This window comes from Corylus avellana, chromosome 9 (assembly GCF_965113065.1).
Source record: "Corylus avellana chromosome 9, dhCorAvel1.hap1.2, whole genome shotgun sequence".
NCBI classification, from domain to species: domain Eukaryota; kingdom Viridiplantae; phylum Streptophyta; class Magnoliopsida; order Fagales; family Betulaceae; genus Corylus; species Corylus avellana.
Window position 1 is genome coordinate 8692382 of NC_142498.1, and position 14555 is coordinate 8706936.

Sequence of the window (14555 nt, forward strand, 5' to 3'; positions counted from 1 at the left end):
TGCCAGTAGGGTATGGTCCTCAACAGTGGAACCTAATATGTGACTCATTTGATGATGGTAAATGGAAGGTAAATATATATTATTATACTGATTAGAATATTCAAATTGATATAATTTGCATGCACTTGAAGACATTTTATGAATAATTGTGTTTTTTTTTTCTTTCCAAATTTCATAGAAAAAGTCTGAATGAAATATAAAAAACAGAAGCAAATTGGAAACAAATCACACAGCTGGGACTTGTTCATTTGTCAACGTCATTTACAAAAAGGTAAGTATCTCGTACCATAATTTAATGAAAGTAACATTATTTAGTGTAAACTTTGATTATATGTATTATGTGTAGGAACAAGAAACAAAAGTGAAGCCTAATCCTGTTGAACTATATGAGGTTACCCATACAAGAAAAAAGGATAAACAGTTTGTGAACGACAAATGCAAAAGTCTATATGTAAGTAACTGTTTACGCTCCGATCATTAAGTTGATTAGTGAAGAACATGAATAGTAAACTTGCATGAAGTATATGTTAAACTAAGGCCAACTATGACTTGTGCAGCTTCAAATGCAAGAATTAACAACCAGTGAGGCCTTAGAGGAAGGCAATGTGGAGGGAACAAGTGTGGATGACCGAATGCAAAAAATAGTCACACAAGTACTAGGGGGCCGACAAGCTGGGCACGTTAGAGGAATGGGATGCGGTCTTATTCCTACCCCTTTAAGAACTTCATCTCAAGCGTTCACCCACTTCGACAACCACGATGAGTGTAGGAAAAGACAAGAAGATACTCAAAGCGAGCTTCAACAAACTAGAATTGAACTTCATCAGTACAGAGAGAATTTGCAAGCCAACGTTGAGGAAACGAACAAATTGAAAGCCACTATTGAGTTCTTAATGTCACGTATTGGAGGGTTAGTGAAACTCTACCTATGCATTAATTTTATAAAAACACACATACTAAGTAATCGTTAAAAAGCTTATTGATCATTATATGAAATTTTATTCTCTTAGGTCTGGAAGGAGCTTGCTTGGAGGTGCATCAAGTGAAGCCAACAATTGAGGGAGCTTTGGAATAACTTTATTTCGGATGTACTCTTTGATAGCATCTATTTGTGATATATTTTTTGATACTATGTATTTGGATAGTTGTTGGTACTTTCTATTTGCTAATGTGTATTTGACTATTTGTTGATCGTGATCTGTTTGGTAATGTATATTTGTTGGTACTTTTTATTTGGTTTATATTATATTAAGATATTCGCAAAATTTTTGGTTCAACAACTTTTGAGTTAGTAAATCTCCCTTGACATGGTTATCAAGGTTAAAGAACTTTGAGTAAACAATGCAAGGGAGTAATAATATCTTTCTAAATTTTATTTTTAAGTGTATGCAGGATGACAAGAGTACAAGAAAGTTAAACCACCCAAGCAGGTTCTCGCTTTAATATATTTCATGAAGAAACACATTTTTAGTATCTCTTTCTCTATCATTTTGGGTTTCATTTTCATTGTCTTTGATATTATATATTGGTTCATTGTGGTAGATTACTCAAATTGCTTATGAGGATGAATTGGCAAGGAAGAGGATGCAGATAAGTACTTTATTTTGGGTGTTGGAATTTTGCTGCCCATGGATTGTAAAACATATATTTAATAGTCTTCTCCCTTGGCAGGTTTGGTTAATGGGGCAGTTCTCACATATTTTTTTATGATTTTGATGAGGTTAGTCATTTTGAGTTATGTTTCTTGTGGGCATTTAGATTAGTTTGATTATTTCATATATTAATTGATTCATCAAACAATGTTGTTGTGTACTTAAACATAAATGCAATGTTTCTTATAGAGGTACTCTACGTGCATTTTATTTGCCCATGCATGGAGTTATGTTTCTCCGGATAAGTTTTCTTGCTGAATTCTTTTAGTGTTGGTTTCTTCATAGTGAACTTTTTTTTTTTTTTTTGCCTCAATCTTGTTATTAGGTGCACAGTGCTTATCATGGTGTTGGCATTGTGAAATTGATGGGCCGTAGCAGTAGATATATAGCTATGCATGCATCCCTAGCTAGTGGACAAATTGACATATGTTTGATTCATGAGGTACTTATTACTAGCAATTAATTGGATAGTTATCTTTGTGAGCTGTTACTGATTCTACTGATATGCACATCTAAGGTATCTTTTAATTTGCACGGGCCTCATGGTGTTTTGAGTCATCTGAAATACCTGATTGAGACAAAGGGTTCGGCTGTTATTTGTGTCGCAGGGGGAGCACGGCAGGTGAGTTACGTAAGGAATTCATATTTTCGCTTTTGGGTTGAATACTATTAATTGATCAGGTGATTTAGATTGTGCAGTTCTTTTTTGGCTTCATGAAATACTGTGAAAAACTGCCTGTGTTCATTTCATAGCATTGCATAGATCTTATAACTTCTTCATTATATTTTTCCCCAAGATGAAGAGTAAAATTCAGAATGTCATTGTTTTTTTATGCAGAATTTTCTTCAGAAAACTAATGCTAAAGATGCGTCTGGGAACATTGTATTTGGAGATTTCGGTGTCCACATTCAACAAGAGGTTGGTGGTTGTATTTTGACTAATTTCATGTGGTCTTCATCTCTCCATGACTCTTGAGACAAGTTAAGTGGGTTGATAAATAATGAGCTAACTGAAAGTCTAATTTTTAACATCAATTGATATGTGTTGCATGTATAAGAAAGGACTGCAGTTTGGCCTTTTAGTTGTCATTTGTCAGAGTTACAAATATGATATATTTAAGCCTTCAAGATCTTAATGAATTAGTGACTCTTTTTGCTAAGACTAGTCAGTTGACTTTTGATGTTATTTGTGTGAATTGTTCTTCACTTGAACTGGAAATCATTAGAAAACCTACTGATGCTGCGATCGATCGCACTCGGAGTGCGATCGATCGCAAATTTCTGAAAACCTACTGATGCTACGATCGATCGCACTCCAAGTGCGATCGATCCCAAAATTTCGAAAACCTACTGATGCTCCGATCGATCGCACTCCAAGTGCGATCGATCTCAAATTTCCGAAAACCTACTGATGCTGCGATCGATCGCACTTGGAGTGCGATCGATCTCAAATTTCCAAAAACCTACTGATGCTGCGATCGATCGCACTCCAAGTGCGATCGATCGCCAAATTTTGAAAACCTACTGATGCTGCGATCGATCGCACACTTGTGTGCGATCGATCGTAGTTTTTTTTTTTTTTTTGATTTTTTAGGACCATTAGGGTCGACAAATGTCGACCCTAATGGTCAACTATTAGCGTCCACTTCAAAAGTGGACGCTGATAGTCAATTTTTTTTTAATATTTTTGGACCATTAGCGTCCACAAATGTGGACGCTAATGGTCGACTATTAGCGTCGACTAATTCTTTTGTGTACATCATCTTTAGAGTCAAAACATGCGTCTTTTAGGGTCGATAAAGTGGACGCCAAAAGTTATCATTAGGGTCGACTCTAAGTAGACGCTGATAGTTAGTTTTTTTTTAATTTTTTAGGACCATTAGCGTCCACAAAAAAACTATCAGCGTCCACTTTGATTTGGACGCTAATAGTTATTATTATTATTTTTTTTAAAAGGGCCATTAGGGTCCATAAAGTCGACCCTAATGGTTAACTAAAAGTGGATGCTAATGCTTGACTATTAGGGTCGACTTTCGCTTCCGTTTACATCATCTTTAGGGTCCAAATATTGCGACTTTTAGGGGTGATAAAGTGGACGCTAAAAGTGATCATTAGGGTCGACTTTTAAGTGGACCCTGATAATCAGACATTTGATCATTAGGATCGGACTATTAGCGTCGACACCTTTAGGGTCGAAAAGTGGACGCTGTTGGCAACAGCGTCCACTTTAGGATCTTTAGGGGCGACTTTAAGTCGCCCCTAAAGACCTAATTTCTTGTAGTGAGGTCAAATAAGAAGGTTAATAATTTAATTAATTAATAAAATTGACTCTTAATATAACTTGTGAAAAAAAAAAAAAAAAAATACAGAATTGTGGGAAGTTATTGAAAATAACTCAAAATTGGAGGATTAAAAAAAAAAAAAAATTGAAGAAAAGACAAAATGGACAATTAAGCCACCTCAGTAACATCAATCATCAAAGCAACCAACAATGTTATGTCAAGAAACCAAAACTCTCTCTATCTATATCTAGTATGAGTGTATTCTCTCAATAATTATTGGATTCTTAACCACATAATTATCTTCCAACCGTAGAATCTGCTATCACTTGTCATGCCCATAAACTTGTTTTCTCTCCCCCAGACTCGCAAAATTTTCTGTGCTTCCAAACATATTTTATCCTCATAGTTTTCTCATGGAACCTTGCAAATATTCTTCTTGGGTTTTTAGATTCTTCATCATATTACTCGTTTTCTTTCTCAGCTCTTCTCCTTCTTTGTCATGGTCGTCAGCTCGAATTCCAACCTTTCAGATGAAGAATATCTCATGGTTACCGTACGTCAGTAAAGTTTTGTTTCCTTCCAACCGTGATTAGGTCGCCATGATTTCACCTTCTCATTCTAAGTAAGAAATTCATCATTAATTAAAAATAATAATTACTTTCATTTATATATAATATATATGTGTTAGAGTAATATTAATTCTTTTTTCTGATATATGCAGTGTTGAAAATTGTCCATTCAATGCGGTTCTTTATGCACAAACTGATGATCTTAGCACACTTCCTCTACTCTGCCATTATCCTGTCAAGGTAAACACAATACCAATTATTTTCTTTTTTCTTTTTTGAAATCAATACTAATTAATCTAAACATGAAGCAAATTATTTGGTATCTTAATTTGTTTGTTTATTTAAGGTTTATTTTTATGCATTTGGCTTGCCTTAATTAGTGATTAAATAAACGGTGAAAATTATTTTATGTAAAAAAATAATTAGAGTTCTTCCACAATCTTACAATCTTTACTGTTAATTTGAAGTAAACACAAGAAGAATAAGAAGATGACAAAATTCTTGATTCTAGAATTACTCACTAAAGTTATAATTTATTGGTGTCTTTATTTACTGAAATTTGAATAATTTTGATAAATTTATGACTCCCACTTAATTTCCTCCAAATTCTCAAAAATTAAAATTTTGATGAATCTTAATTAATCCTATCAAACTTGAAATTATATTGAGAGCTATAGGTTATAGCGTGGGTCTAGTGAATTATCTATCTTGCAAATCTTCCCTGTATGGTATGTAACTCAATATAGGGTTGTCTTGCATGCAAATTTTATTTATTTTTTATTTTTTACCCTTCCTATTTAAGGGAAGCCGCTCTCTTAGGAATGTGTTCATTTTACACACATAAAGATGTTACAAATCCATCTATAATACTATTTTTTTAGAAGTAAATTTAGTATTAAATCTATAAAACTCAAATTGAGTCTCACATATTTAATGATGATTAGTTTGCCCATCTTCTATACGGAGAACACAAGAGATTGACAAATGACGGAAACAAAACATTTCTTCTACACTATAGTCGGGAGCATATAATAGAGGCATATAATAGCAAAAAGTAGATGAGATGGCCACATTTATAACGTGAATAACACAGTCACGTCAAGAAGCCATAACGTTCACGTAAGACAGAGGGCCTTTGTGGGTGATGGCAATGCCAATGTGGTAACTTACAAGTTTAGCTAATCATGCAGCTTCATGCCTAGTTTTCATTAAGGCATCCTTCGTCACTTCTAAAAGTTTATTCCTTTGTGTCCTTCGGCAAAGGTAATATATATATATATATATATATATATATATATATATATATATATATATATGAAAGTGACTATGCTTGTTTCGTCTATGTTAAATATTAGATAAGTAGTGATTTAATATAGTATTATATTCACTCTTATTTTAGCTAAATATTCACATGTTAAGCATTACTTATTGAGAGTGAGTTCAAGCCCATGTGAATGGGAGTGTAATAATATTCATGAAATTTTAAGATCATCACTTTTTATCAACTTATTAGAGCTGAAATATCCATCCTCAGTTTGGACGTTTACTTTACAGTTTTTTTTTTTCTTTCTTTTTAATAGGAATCATTTAGATATCATTGATAAAAGATCAAGAGCATAAAACTCTTGCATCAGAGAGCATAAAATTCTAAAAACATAACTAAAAGCTATGAAATTACAAAGTCATACATACGATCTATGACATCAACTTCTGCTAACATATATATGTACAACTTAAGTAATGGAATAGATCTGCTTAAAGCAAACTAGATCTAAGACATAGCTAGGTAACCCATATTCCCAAACTTATTTTTCGGCTGTGAGAGATAAACCCCAATACTGATCTAATTCTCCACGACCCAAAGGTCAAGAGACAACTAACGTCCTCGACCCAAAGGGTAGGACAAAAAAAAAATTAAAATCAACAAAAAAAAAAAGGAAACAAAATCTAAAAAACAAACAAAATCCCCACCAGAAGCAGCAGTAGGAGAAGAGTACAACATCGTATACATTCCTAGGAAAACATGCCTTAGCTAACAAAAATGAGTAAATCTGAGTTTGAAAAACTAGATCTAGATCTACAACAAAACCGCCATAAACGAAGACCAGAACAGACTACAAAGTAGATACCGAGCACTGCTACCAAGAAAAGAAAGAAGGGAGGAACAACTCTTGAGGATTACTTTACAGTTTATCTACAGTTTAACTTGAATTTCAAAGTAATTCTAGAAAGCCTACTTGTGTCCTACTAAGAATGATGTGGCTATTAAAATCACCCTTTGATCAAAATTCAATAATAATCAATTACAAGCCCAATGATAATTTTAATAGCCATATCATTCTTAGTATGACACAAGTAAGCCTTCTAGAATTACTCTGAATTTCACTCTAAAAATTCATATAGTTTATAGTTTAATAGATTAGATCGAAGGATCAAAAACCTTGCTTGATCTATTAGTCTCTTCTTACATACTTTTAAAGATACAGAAGGAAAACTATCTATTCTCCTTGTATTCCTCTCGGACATACAACACACCCATGGGAAACAAAGACAAAGAGGGTTATTAAATAATCGGGAAAAATTGAATTATCCAACATGTAAATGATAACTTTCAATAGCGGAATCCAGCCTTCAATTTTCAATTGAATCATAAAAATCCCCAAATTTGGCCTCTTGAAACATTAACCTAATCCAATTACCTCAAATTGACAGCATATTATGAAATAACACATCAGAAAACATGCCTCTATGCAATCAATTGGCAATGGCCGGGTTGATCGGATTTCGGCTGGTTTTGGTCGAAATTCGACTCTTCTCGCCACGCGACGGACGTTTAAAGGCTGGTTCGGTTCTCAGGCAAAAGGAGGCCGGCCAACCTACTGGTAGCCCTGGCTCAACCTTAATCTGGCTGGATATCTGAGTTTCAGTCAAAAAGAAACCGAAACTTCCTTACTCCGGTGATGGCGAAGGAGATGCCAGCTGGTGGTGGTGACGTGGCAAGTACCTTCAACGGTAGGTCTCTCCTGCATTTGAACGTTACTATTTGGAGAGAAAGGAACTCTAGACTGGCAATGGGTGGAATTGTTGGTTAACTCGTACATTGAGTACTGTTTGCTTTGGCCTGTGTTCTTTTTCTGTGCCTTCTACAGTAACTACTTGTTTGTATTGTTCCTTTGGTTTTCTTCTTATTATATTATTTGTTTTTCATAGAAAGTAATGATTTCGATGAACCCATCAGGACATTATTTGATATTCCCAGTTCCATATTTGTTTATAAAGAGTGTAAATAATTTTGAAATCATGGATTAATCTTATAAATGTATAGATAGAGTCAGTATATTGAATCCTAACACAATTACATATACATGTTTGTATTTAAAATTTGCAAGCAATGTACATGAGTAATGATCCAGGCTATCTCCGTTGCAAGAAGAAGCAACGCAAGAAATATAGCAAAGGTAAATGTATAGTGCCCACTTGCAATGGCATGCTAACATTTCATGTTATTAACATCAGAACAGACATCGAGTTTGTGTATTTTGGTGGGGGATTCAAGACCCCTTGCGTTTTCAGTAGGTCGGGCCCTATCAGTTTTGCCAATCCAAATCAGTCGTTATATGGACATATCTCAAGTGTAGATTCAACTGGAAAATCGGTGAGTGGCCACATTTTCACAATTACCAATTGATATATGAACTGTGAAAACGCATAGAGAACAAATAATTTTAGTGATTTTTATCATGGTGGATTAACTGTCTTAAGAGTGATCATCTTGCAAACTTGAGTTTGAGGCATAAGAACAACTTCTTTAACAAAATTGAAAAATTGTCAAATTCTAAGCCAAGCAAAGGTGCATCTGTTGCCACTGATTTTATGGGCATCATGCAGCTGGTTTAATCTATTAGGAAACCATGTGAAGCATTATTCTAATTTGATGATTTGTGATGCAGATGAGATTAATATGGGTTAGTGGCAATATGGAACCTCAACAAGTACAATATGGGAATGGAAAAACTCTGACATCAGAAGTTACTAAATTTTCACAAGATAATATGTGTAGTGAGTTCTGCCAACATACTTTTGTTTTCTCGTTTGGTCCCAAACATAAGGATTTAAAACCCCACGTCCTATTCTCTGCACCTTATATATTAAAATCTCACCAAGGTAATATAAAACAGAAATTCAAAAGGTAACATTATAATTCTTGCTACTATAGCTAGCAATCATTTCCAGCTCAAAATAGTGTATGTTGTGCATAGCTAATTTTGAAAGTTAACCATAATGTTGGTCAATTTTGTATATATACACTACTTTTTGTTAGAGCCCTTCTTTTTGGACAACCTTTCTTATTTATTTATTTATTTTTGTGAACATCATGTGAAAAAGGGGGCAATTACAACATATGGCAACCAATGCAACATATTTTAGTAAAGTTCAAACCTGAAATTACGTAGATATAGGTAACCATATATATATATATATATATATATATATATATATATATATATATATATGGATATACCCTTTTCCTTCCTCTATCTCCTACTTAGATTTTGCCCTATGTTCTGAAATTGACAGGTTTAGCTTTACCAAGTCCAGCAAAGAACTTTGGGTGGCATGACCCAGGATACATTCATTCTGCGGTAATGACAAGACTTGAACCTTCAAGCACCTTCTCCTACAGATACGGAAGGTTTTAGCAACTTTCTTTATAACAACTACTCATAGTTTCAGAAAGGAAAATGCTATTCTTACTCCAAATTCATTAATGCTACTCCATCACGTAGTTATTGACCATTTTTGCCATATGTATGTGTGTGTGCTTGTATCTGTGTAGCGGCTATTTTTTTTTAATTTCAAAAAATACTGTAGTGAGTCAGCTGGTTGGAGTGAACAAATCCAATTTCGAACTCCACCTGCGGGAGGATCAGATGAGCTCAAGTTTTTAGCATTTGGCGATATGGGAAAGGCTCCCTGTGATGTTTCTGCCGAGCACTACATTCAGGTAGGATGCATTTTCTGTTGCAAATAGTAAGACCGGAAATTTTGTTTTGACAAAACCTTCAAGGTTTTCTTCTTTAAGCACATTCCAATGAATTAGCAAAGTTTATAACTAGCGAAAATGAAGAAATCTCGCATTAATAACATGATCATAATTGTGCATTATGGTGATTCTAGTCTTTTACTTCTAACTTGAATTTCAAAAATGAAAATTGATACTTCTAGAATCACAACTAAACTGATACTATGAAAGCAGCTCATGTAATAACCTTTTCTTTTTTTCTTTTTTCTTTTTTTTTGTGATACATAGCTGGGGTCCCTCTTAGTGATTGAAGCCATTGCCAATAAAGTAGATTCTAACAAGGCAGACTCAATCTTCCACATTGGAGATATAAGCTATGCCACTGGCTTTTTAGTTGAATGGGATTTTTTCCTTCAGCAAATAAGCCATGTAGCATCACTAGTTTCTTACATGACTGCAATTGGAAACCATGAGAGGTACCTTTCCCATATGCATACTTAATAAGTGTTGTTATTGTCATTCCAGATAAAAGTACATTCCCAAGTAATCAGCTTTGGAATTTGAATTATATTCATTCCTTCTTGGGGTAACTATGGTTGACTTGCACATGGGGTTTGCTGTTATATCTGCATTTTTTTTTTTTCTTTCAAGGATTACATAGAGTTGGGATCAATGTATATAACTCCTGATTCAGGAGGACAATGTGGAGTACCTTATGAAACTTACTTTCCCATGCCAACCCCAGCAAAGGATAAGCCATGGTATTCCATAGAACAAGCCAGTGTTCACTTCACAGTGATTTCTATTGAGCATGATTGGTCACAAAATTCTGAGCAGGTTAGAATCAAGCGCTTTATATCCTTTATGTTTATCTCCTAATCTAATCAGATATCACCTTCTTTCAAATATATGCAAATCCATCAGTATGAGTGGATGAAAAAGGACGTGGCTTCCATTGATCGATCAAAAACTCCTTGGTTAATTTTCATGGGGTATGTGAATCTTACATATATTTTCATTGTTCTTCAAATTAATGTTGGCGATCTTGAAGATGTAATTCGGGTGTTCATGTGTGTTTGTGGATGTATGTGTGATGCAGATCACAGGTCCCCAGGAAGTGAGATTGCGCGCATGTGTACCTGCGATCGAGCGCACTTCCAGACAATTGCGCACCAAGTCACCTGGTTGTGCGATCGATCGCCCTTGTATCTGCGATCGATCGCACATAGAGCTGCTTATGTTATATTATGCATTTTAAATTAGGTTAAGCCGTCTTTATTTCCTTGTTTTAGTAGGATTAGGGTTTTGGGAGTCAATATTTCGTTATTTTATTAGGTTTAGGGTTTTGGGGGTATTTATGTCATATTTTATTTGCTTTAGGGTTTTAGGCTATAAATATATGCTTATAGCCTCCAAAGAAAACAGTTTATGATTATTATTTGGTTTTCTCAATAAGAATACTCAGAGTTGAGTTTCTTCATTACTTTTCCTTAAATTCATAGATAGCATCTATTGATTTGAGAAGGTTTCTTTGATTCTTGTGATAGTCTCACAATCTTAGAAATATTTATCCATTCTACTTGCTGTTTTCTTGTTCACTACAATCCTATGCTGCATCAGTTGGTATCCAAGCTCAGTTACTTTCCATGAATGGGGAGGAGCAACCGCTTTGCAGACATGAACGAGGTGTACGTGCGAATAGAGACAACACGTAAGGAGCAACTGGCGATTCGTTTGAGGCACATGAATGGTGGGCCGAACAATTGTCGTCGCCAACCAAGACTGCGAGTCGCGGACGGGTAAGGCAAATCTACCGCTGAACATTGGCAACACACGGAGGATCGATTCAGGGCTATGAGGGATCAAATTGAAGACCTCACTACCCAATTATCCAACTTGTGTGGTCAACATGGGAACAGATCTAGAAACCTGGAGCGCCGAATGCACGGACGTCAGCACCTTGCGCAAGCTCATGCCAATCGGCAAGTAAGTAGATTCGAACTCAAAATTTCAAAATTCGACGGGGATCTAGAACCCGACGAATTTTTGGATTGGGTGTTGGCTATTGAAGAGATTTTTGAATTCAACAGGGTGCCCGATGAACACAAGTCTCTTTGGTGGTACATACATTCTAGGAAAGAGTTGGTGCGTGGTGGCAACAACTGAAGAAAACTAGGAAGTGAGAAGGCAAATTGAAGATCAATAGTGTAACATCCCCAGCCCATTAAGGCTGAGTTTGCCATTTTTCTTCTTTTACAACAAAAGTTTTTGCAAAGATCTATAAGGTCTATCAGAGTACTTGATTTGAAAGGATACGATCAATGTATAAAACATTCTTCAAGAGATTTTATTACAAACGAAATTAGGAAACATTAAACTTTAGTTGCGAAATATCATATTATTACAATAACTGATATGAAAAGACTTTGAAAGTTAATAATTATTCCCGGTCCCATTCCGGCCTTCTATTCCAGCGTCCTTTCTACCTGAAAACAAGAAATAAAACTGAATGAGGCCAAAGGGGTCCAGCAAGTAAAATCCACAACCATAGATAGTTTTACTCCTTGTTCTCAGTTTTAAAAATCGTTTTCACAAATAAATATACATCCAGCCATAATAATACATGTATGTACGGTTGCATCTCCTGTAGCATATATATACTATTACATCTAGTAATAGATCATCGTCATAAATCATCTTTATAAATCATCATTGTAAATCATCATTATAAATCATCATTGTAAATCATCATAGCATATCATCGTTGAAATTATATTATCATTTTCTCATATTAGGGCCCATGTACACTGTTACCCCTGTGTATGAGGGTTGCAGGTCCCTGTGACCATGGCACTGAACTGTGGCCTCAGCCATGCCCGACCGTCAATTAACTCTTTTTTGGTGCACTCAACAGTCATGTTGATGGAATACCACCTTCTTGCATAGCCTCCGTCAGTGGTTTCGCCTCCATCAGAGTATTAGTACCGAACTCCCCTCATCCTTACTTATCTTGGGGCCAAAAATAATCTCCTCCATACATGTGCCCTCATTTCATAAACCTTTAACTCATTTCTTGTACTTTTCTTTGTGCTTCTTTTGATGCATCTTAGGGCAACATGTAAGAGGGTTTATCATCATTCTTCTTTCTTATAATCATCATCATTTCTCAACTTTCTTTTTTTAAAAAATGGAAACTTTTCCAAATACAAACTCGTTGTGCTTAGAAAGCGTTTAAAGAAATAGAAACTTTCTAAATAATTCTTTTAGAAATCCTTCATGCATGCAACATATCTCTATGATAGGTAAATAAAATAATCATCTACAGTTTAATACAAGAATGAATAAATAGCAAGGCATGAAGTAATTTTAGAAGGGGTAGTGAATTTACTTACTTCTAGACTGAAGCTAAAAAGTGGTTTGAAGGATCTAGTTGCTCCAATTTGACTAACACCACTAGTATATCTTTTGAAACTAATTTCTCAAGTCCGTTCTCTCTCGTGTTCTTTCTTTCTTGCAACGCTTTGTCTCGCCCTTTCTCTCTCTGTTTTGTGTAAACACTTTCAGAAAGAAGAAAGACCGAGTAGAAAACGGAAGAAGGAAGAATATGTGGAAGAGAATGGAGAGGAGTGGTGAAATTTGTGAAGAAGAAGAACTCTATTTATAGGAAAAAAAAAAATCAAATACTATTCTACCTTTCATTTACAATTCTAGCCTCATTTTACTATTACATCTACCAACACTATTATATCTACATTTATTCATCTACAATTATTCATCTACAATTCTACCATCATTTTACTATTCCATCTACCAACACTATTATACATATATTTATCCATCTACAATTCTACCCTCATTTTACTATTTCATCAACCGACACTATTATACCTACATTTATCCATCTACAATTCTACCCTCCTTCTACCAATACTACCCTCCTTCTACATTTATTCATCTACAATTCTACCATCATTTTACTATTCCATCTACCAATACTACTATACCTACATTTATCCATCTACAATTTTACCCTCGTTTTACTATTTCATCTACCAACACTATTATACCTACCTTTATCCATCTACAATTCTACCCTCCTTCTACCAATACTACCCTCCTACATTTATTCATCTACAATTCTACCCTCATTTTACTATTTCATCTACCAACACTACTATACCTACATTTATGCATCTACAATTCTACCCTCATTTTACTATTTCATTTACCAACACTATTATACCTACATTTATCCATTTACAATTCTACCCTCCTTCTACCAATACTACCCTCCTTCTACATTTATTCATCTACAATTCTACCCTCATTTTACTATTCCATCTACCAACACTACTATACCTACATTTATCCATCTATAATTCTACCCTCATTTTACTATTTCATCTACCAACACTATTATACCTACCCTTATCCATATACAATTCTACCCTCCTTTTACCAATACTATTATATCAACGGAAGATATTAGATCCAGCTTCCCTTGAAATCAAGAACACACAATCGCAGCATGTCTTCCAAATTTTGAATTGTCCGTTCCGTCTACCCGTCGGTTTGAGGGTGAAATGCTGTGCTGAAAGTTAGCCTTGTACCCATTGCCTCTTGTAAACTCCGTCAAAATCTTGAGGTAAATCTTGGATCTCGATCCAACACAATGGATACGGGAACTCCATGTAGTCGTACGATCTCCTTGACATAGAGTTCTGTGAGCCGATCCATACTGTAATTCATCTTGATAGGTAGAAAGTGTGCAGTTTTAGTTAACCGATCAACAATGGGCCAAACTGCATCTTGACCACTTTGAGCCTTGGAAAAACCAGACACAAAGTCCATCGAAATACGTTCTCATTTCCATTCTAGAATAGGAAGAGGTTGTAAAGGCCCTGCAGGTCTTTGATGTTCTGCCTTAACTTGTTGACACGTTAGGCATCGCTCCAAGTATTGCGCGATATCCTTCTTCATTCCATTCCACCAATAGCTTTTGCGTAAGTCTTGATACATCTTCGTGCTT

At 35.1% G+C, this 14555-nt stretch overlaps 1 protein-coding gene and 1 long non-coding RNA gene across 2 annotated transcripts; both read left to right on the plus strand.

Moving 5' to 3' along the window:
• Positions 1-210: 210 nt before the first annotated feature.
• LOC148583666 (uncharacterized) lies at positions 211-625 on the plus strand. The gene is made up of 3 exons (XR_015909071.1): positions 211-271; positions 347-451; positions 558-625. It is a non-coding gene; the product is annotated as an uncharacterized LOC148583666 (long non-coding RNA).
• Positions 626-7267: 6642 nt separating this feature from the next.
• Positions 7268-10647, plus strand: LOC132190884 (putative inactive purple acid phosphatase 1). The gene is made up of 10 exons (XM_088510741.1): positions 7268-7351; positions 7431-7515; positions 7917-8158; positions 8266-8394; positions 8454-8562; positions 9082-9196; positions 9376-9508; positions 10178-10363; positions 10415-10518; positions 10626-10647. Exons 1-10 carry the CDS (start codon positions 7268-7270, stop codon positions 10645-10647), a joined length of 1209 nt encoding a protein of 402 aa, XP_088366867.1.
• Positions 10648-14555: the final 3908 nt, after the last annotated feature.

Coding starts and splice junctions, on each gene's coding strand:
- LOC132190884 (XM_088510741.1), top strand. CDS start 7,268: ATGGCCGGGTTGATCGGATTTCGGCTGGTTTTGGTCGAAATTCGACTC. Junction 7,516..7,916: donor CGTGGCAAGTACCTTCAACG/GTAGGTCTCTCC, acceptor GTAATGATCCAG/GCTATCTCCGTTGCAAGAAG. Junction 8,563..9,081: donor TTCACAAGATAATATGTGTA/GTGAGTTCTGCC, acceptor TGAAATTGACAG/GTTTAGCTTTACCAAGTCCA.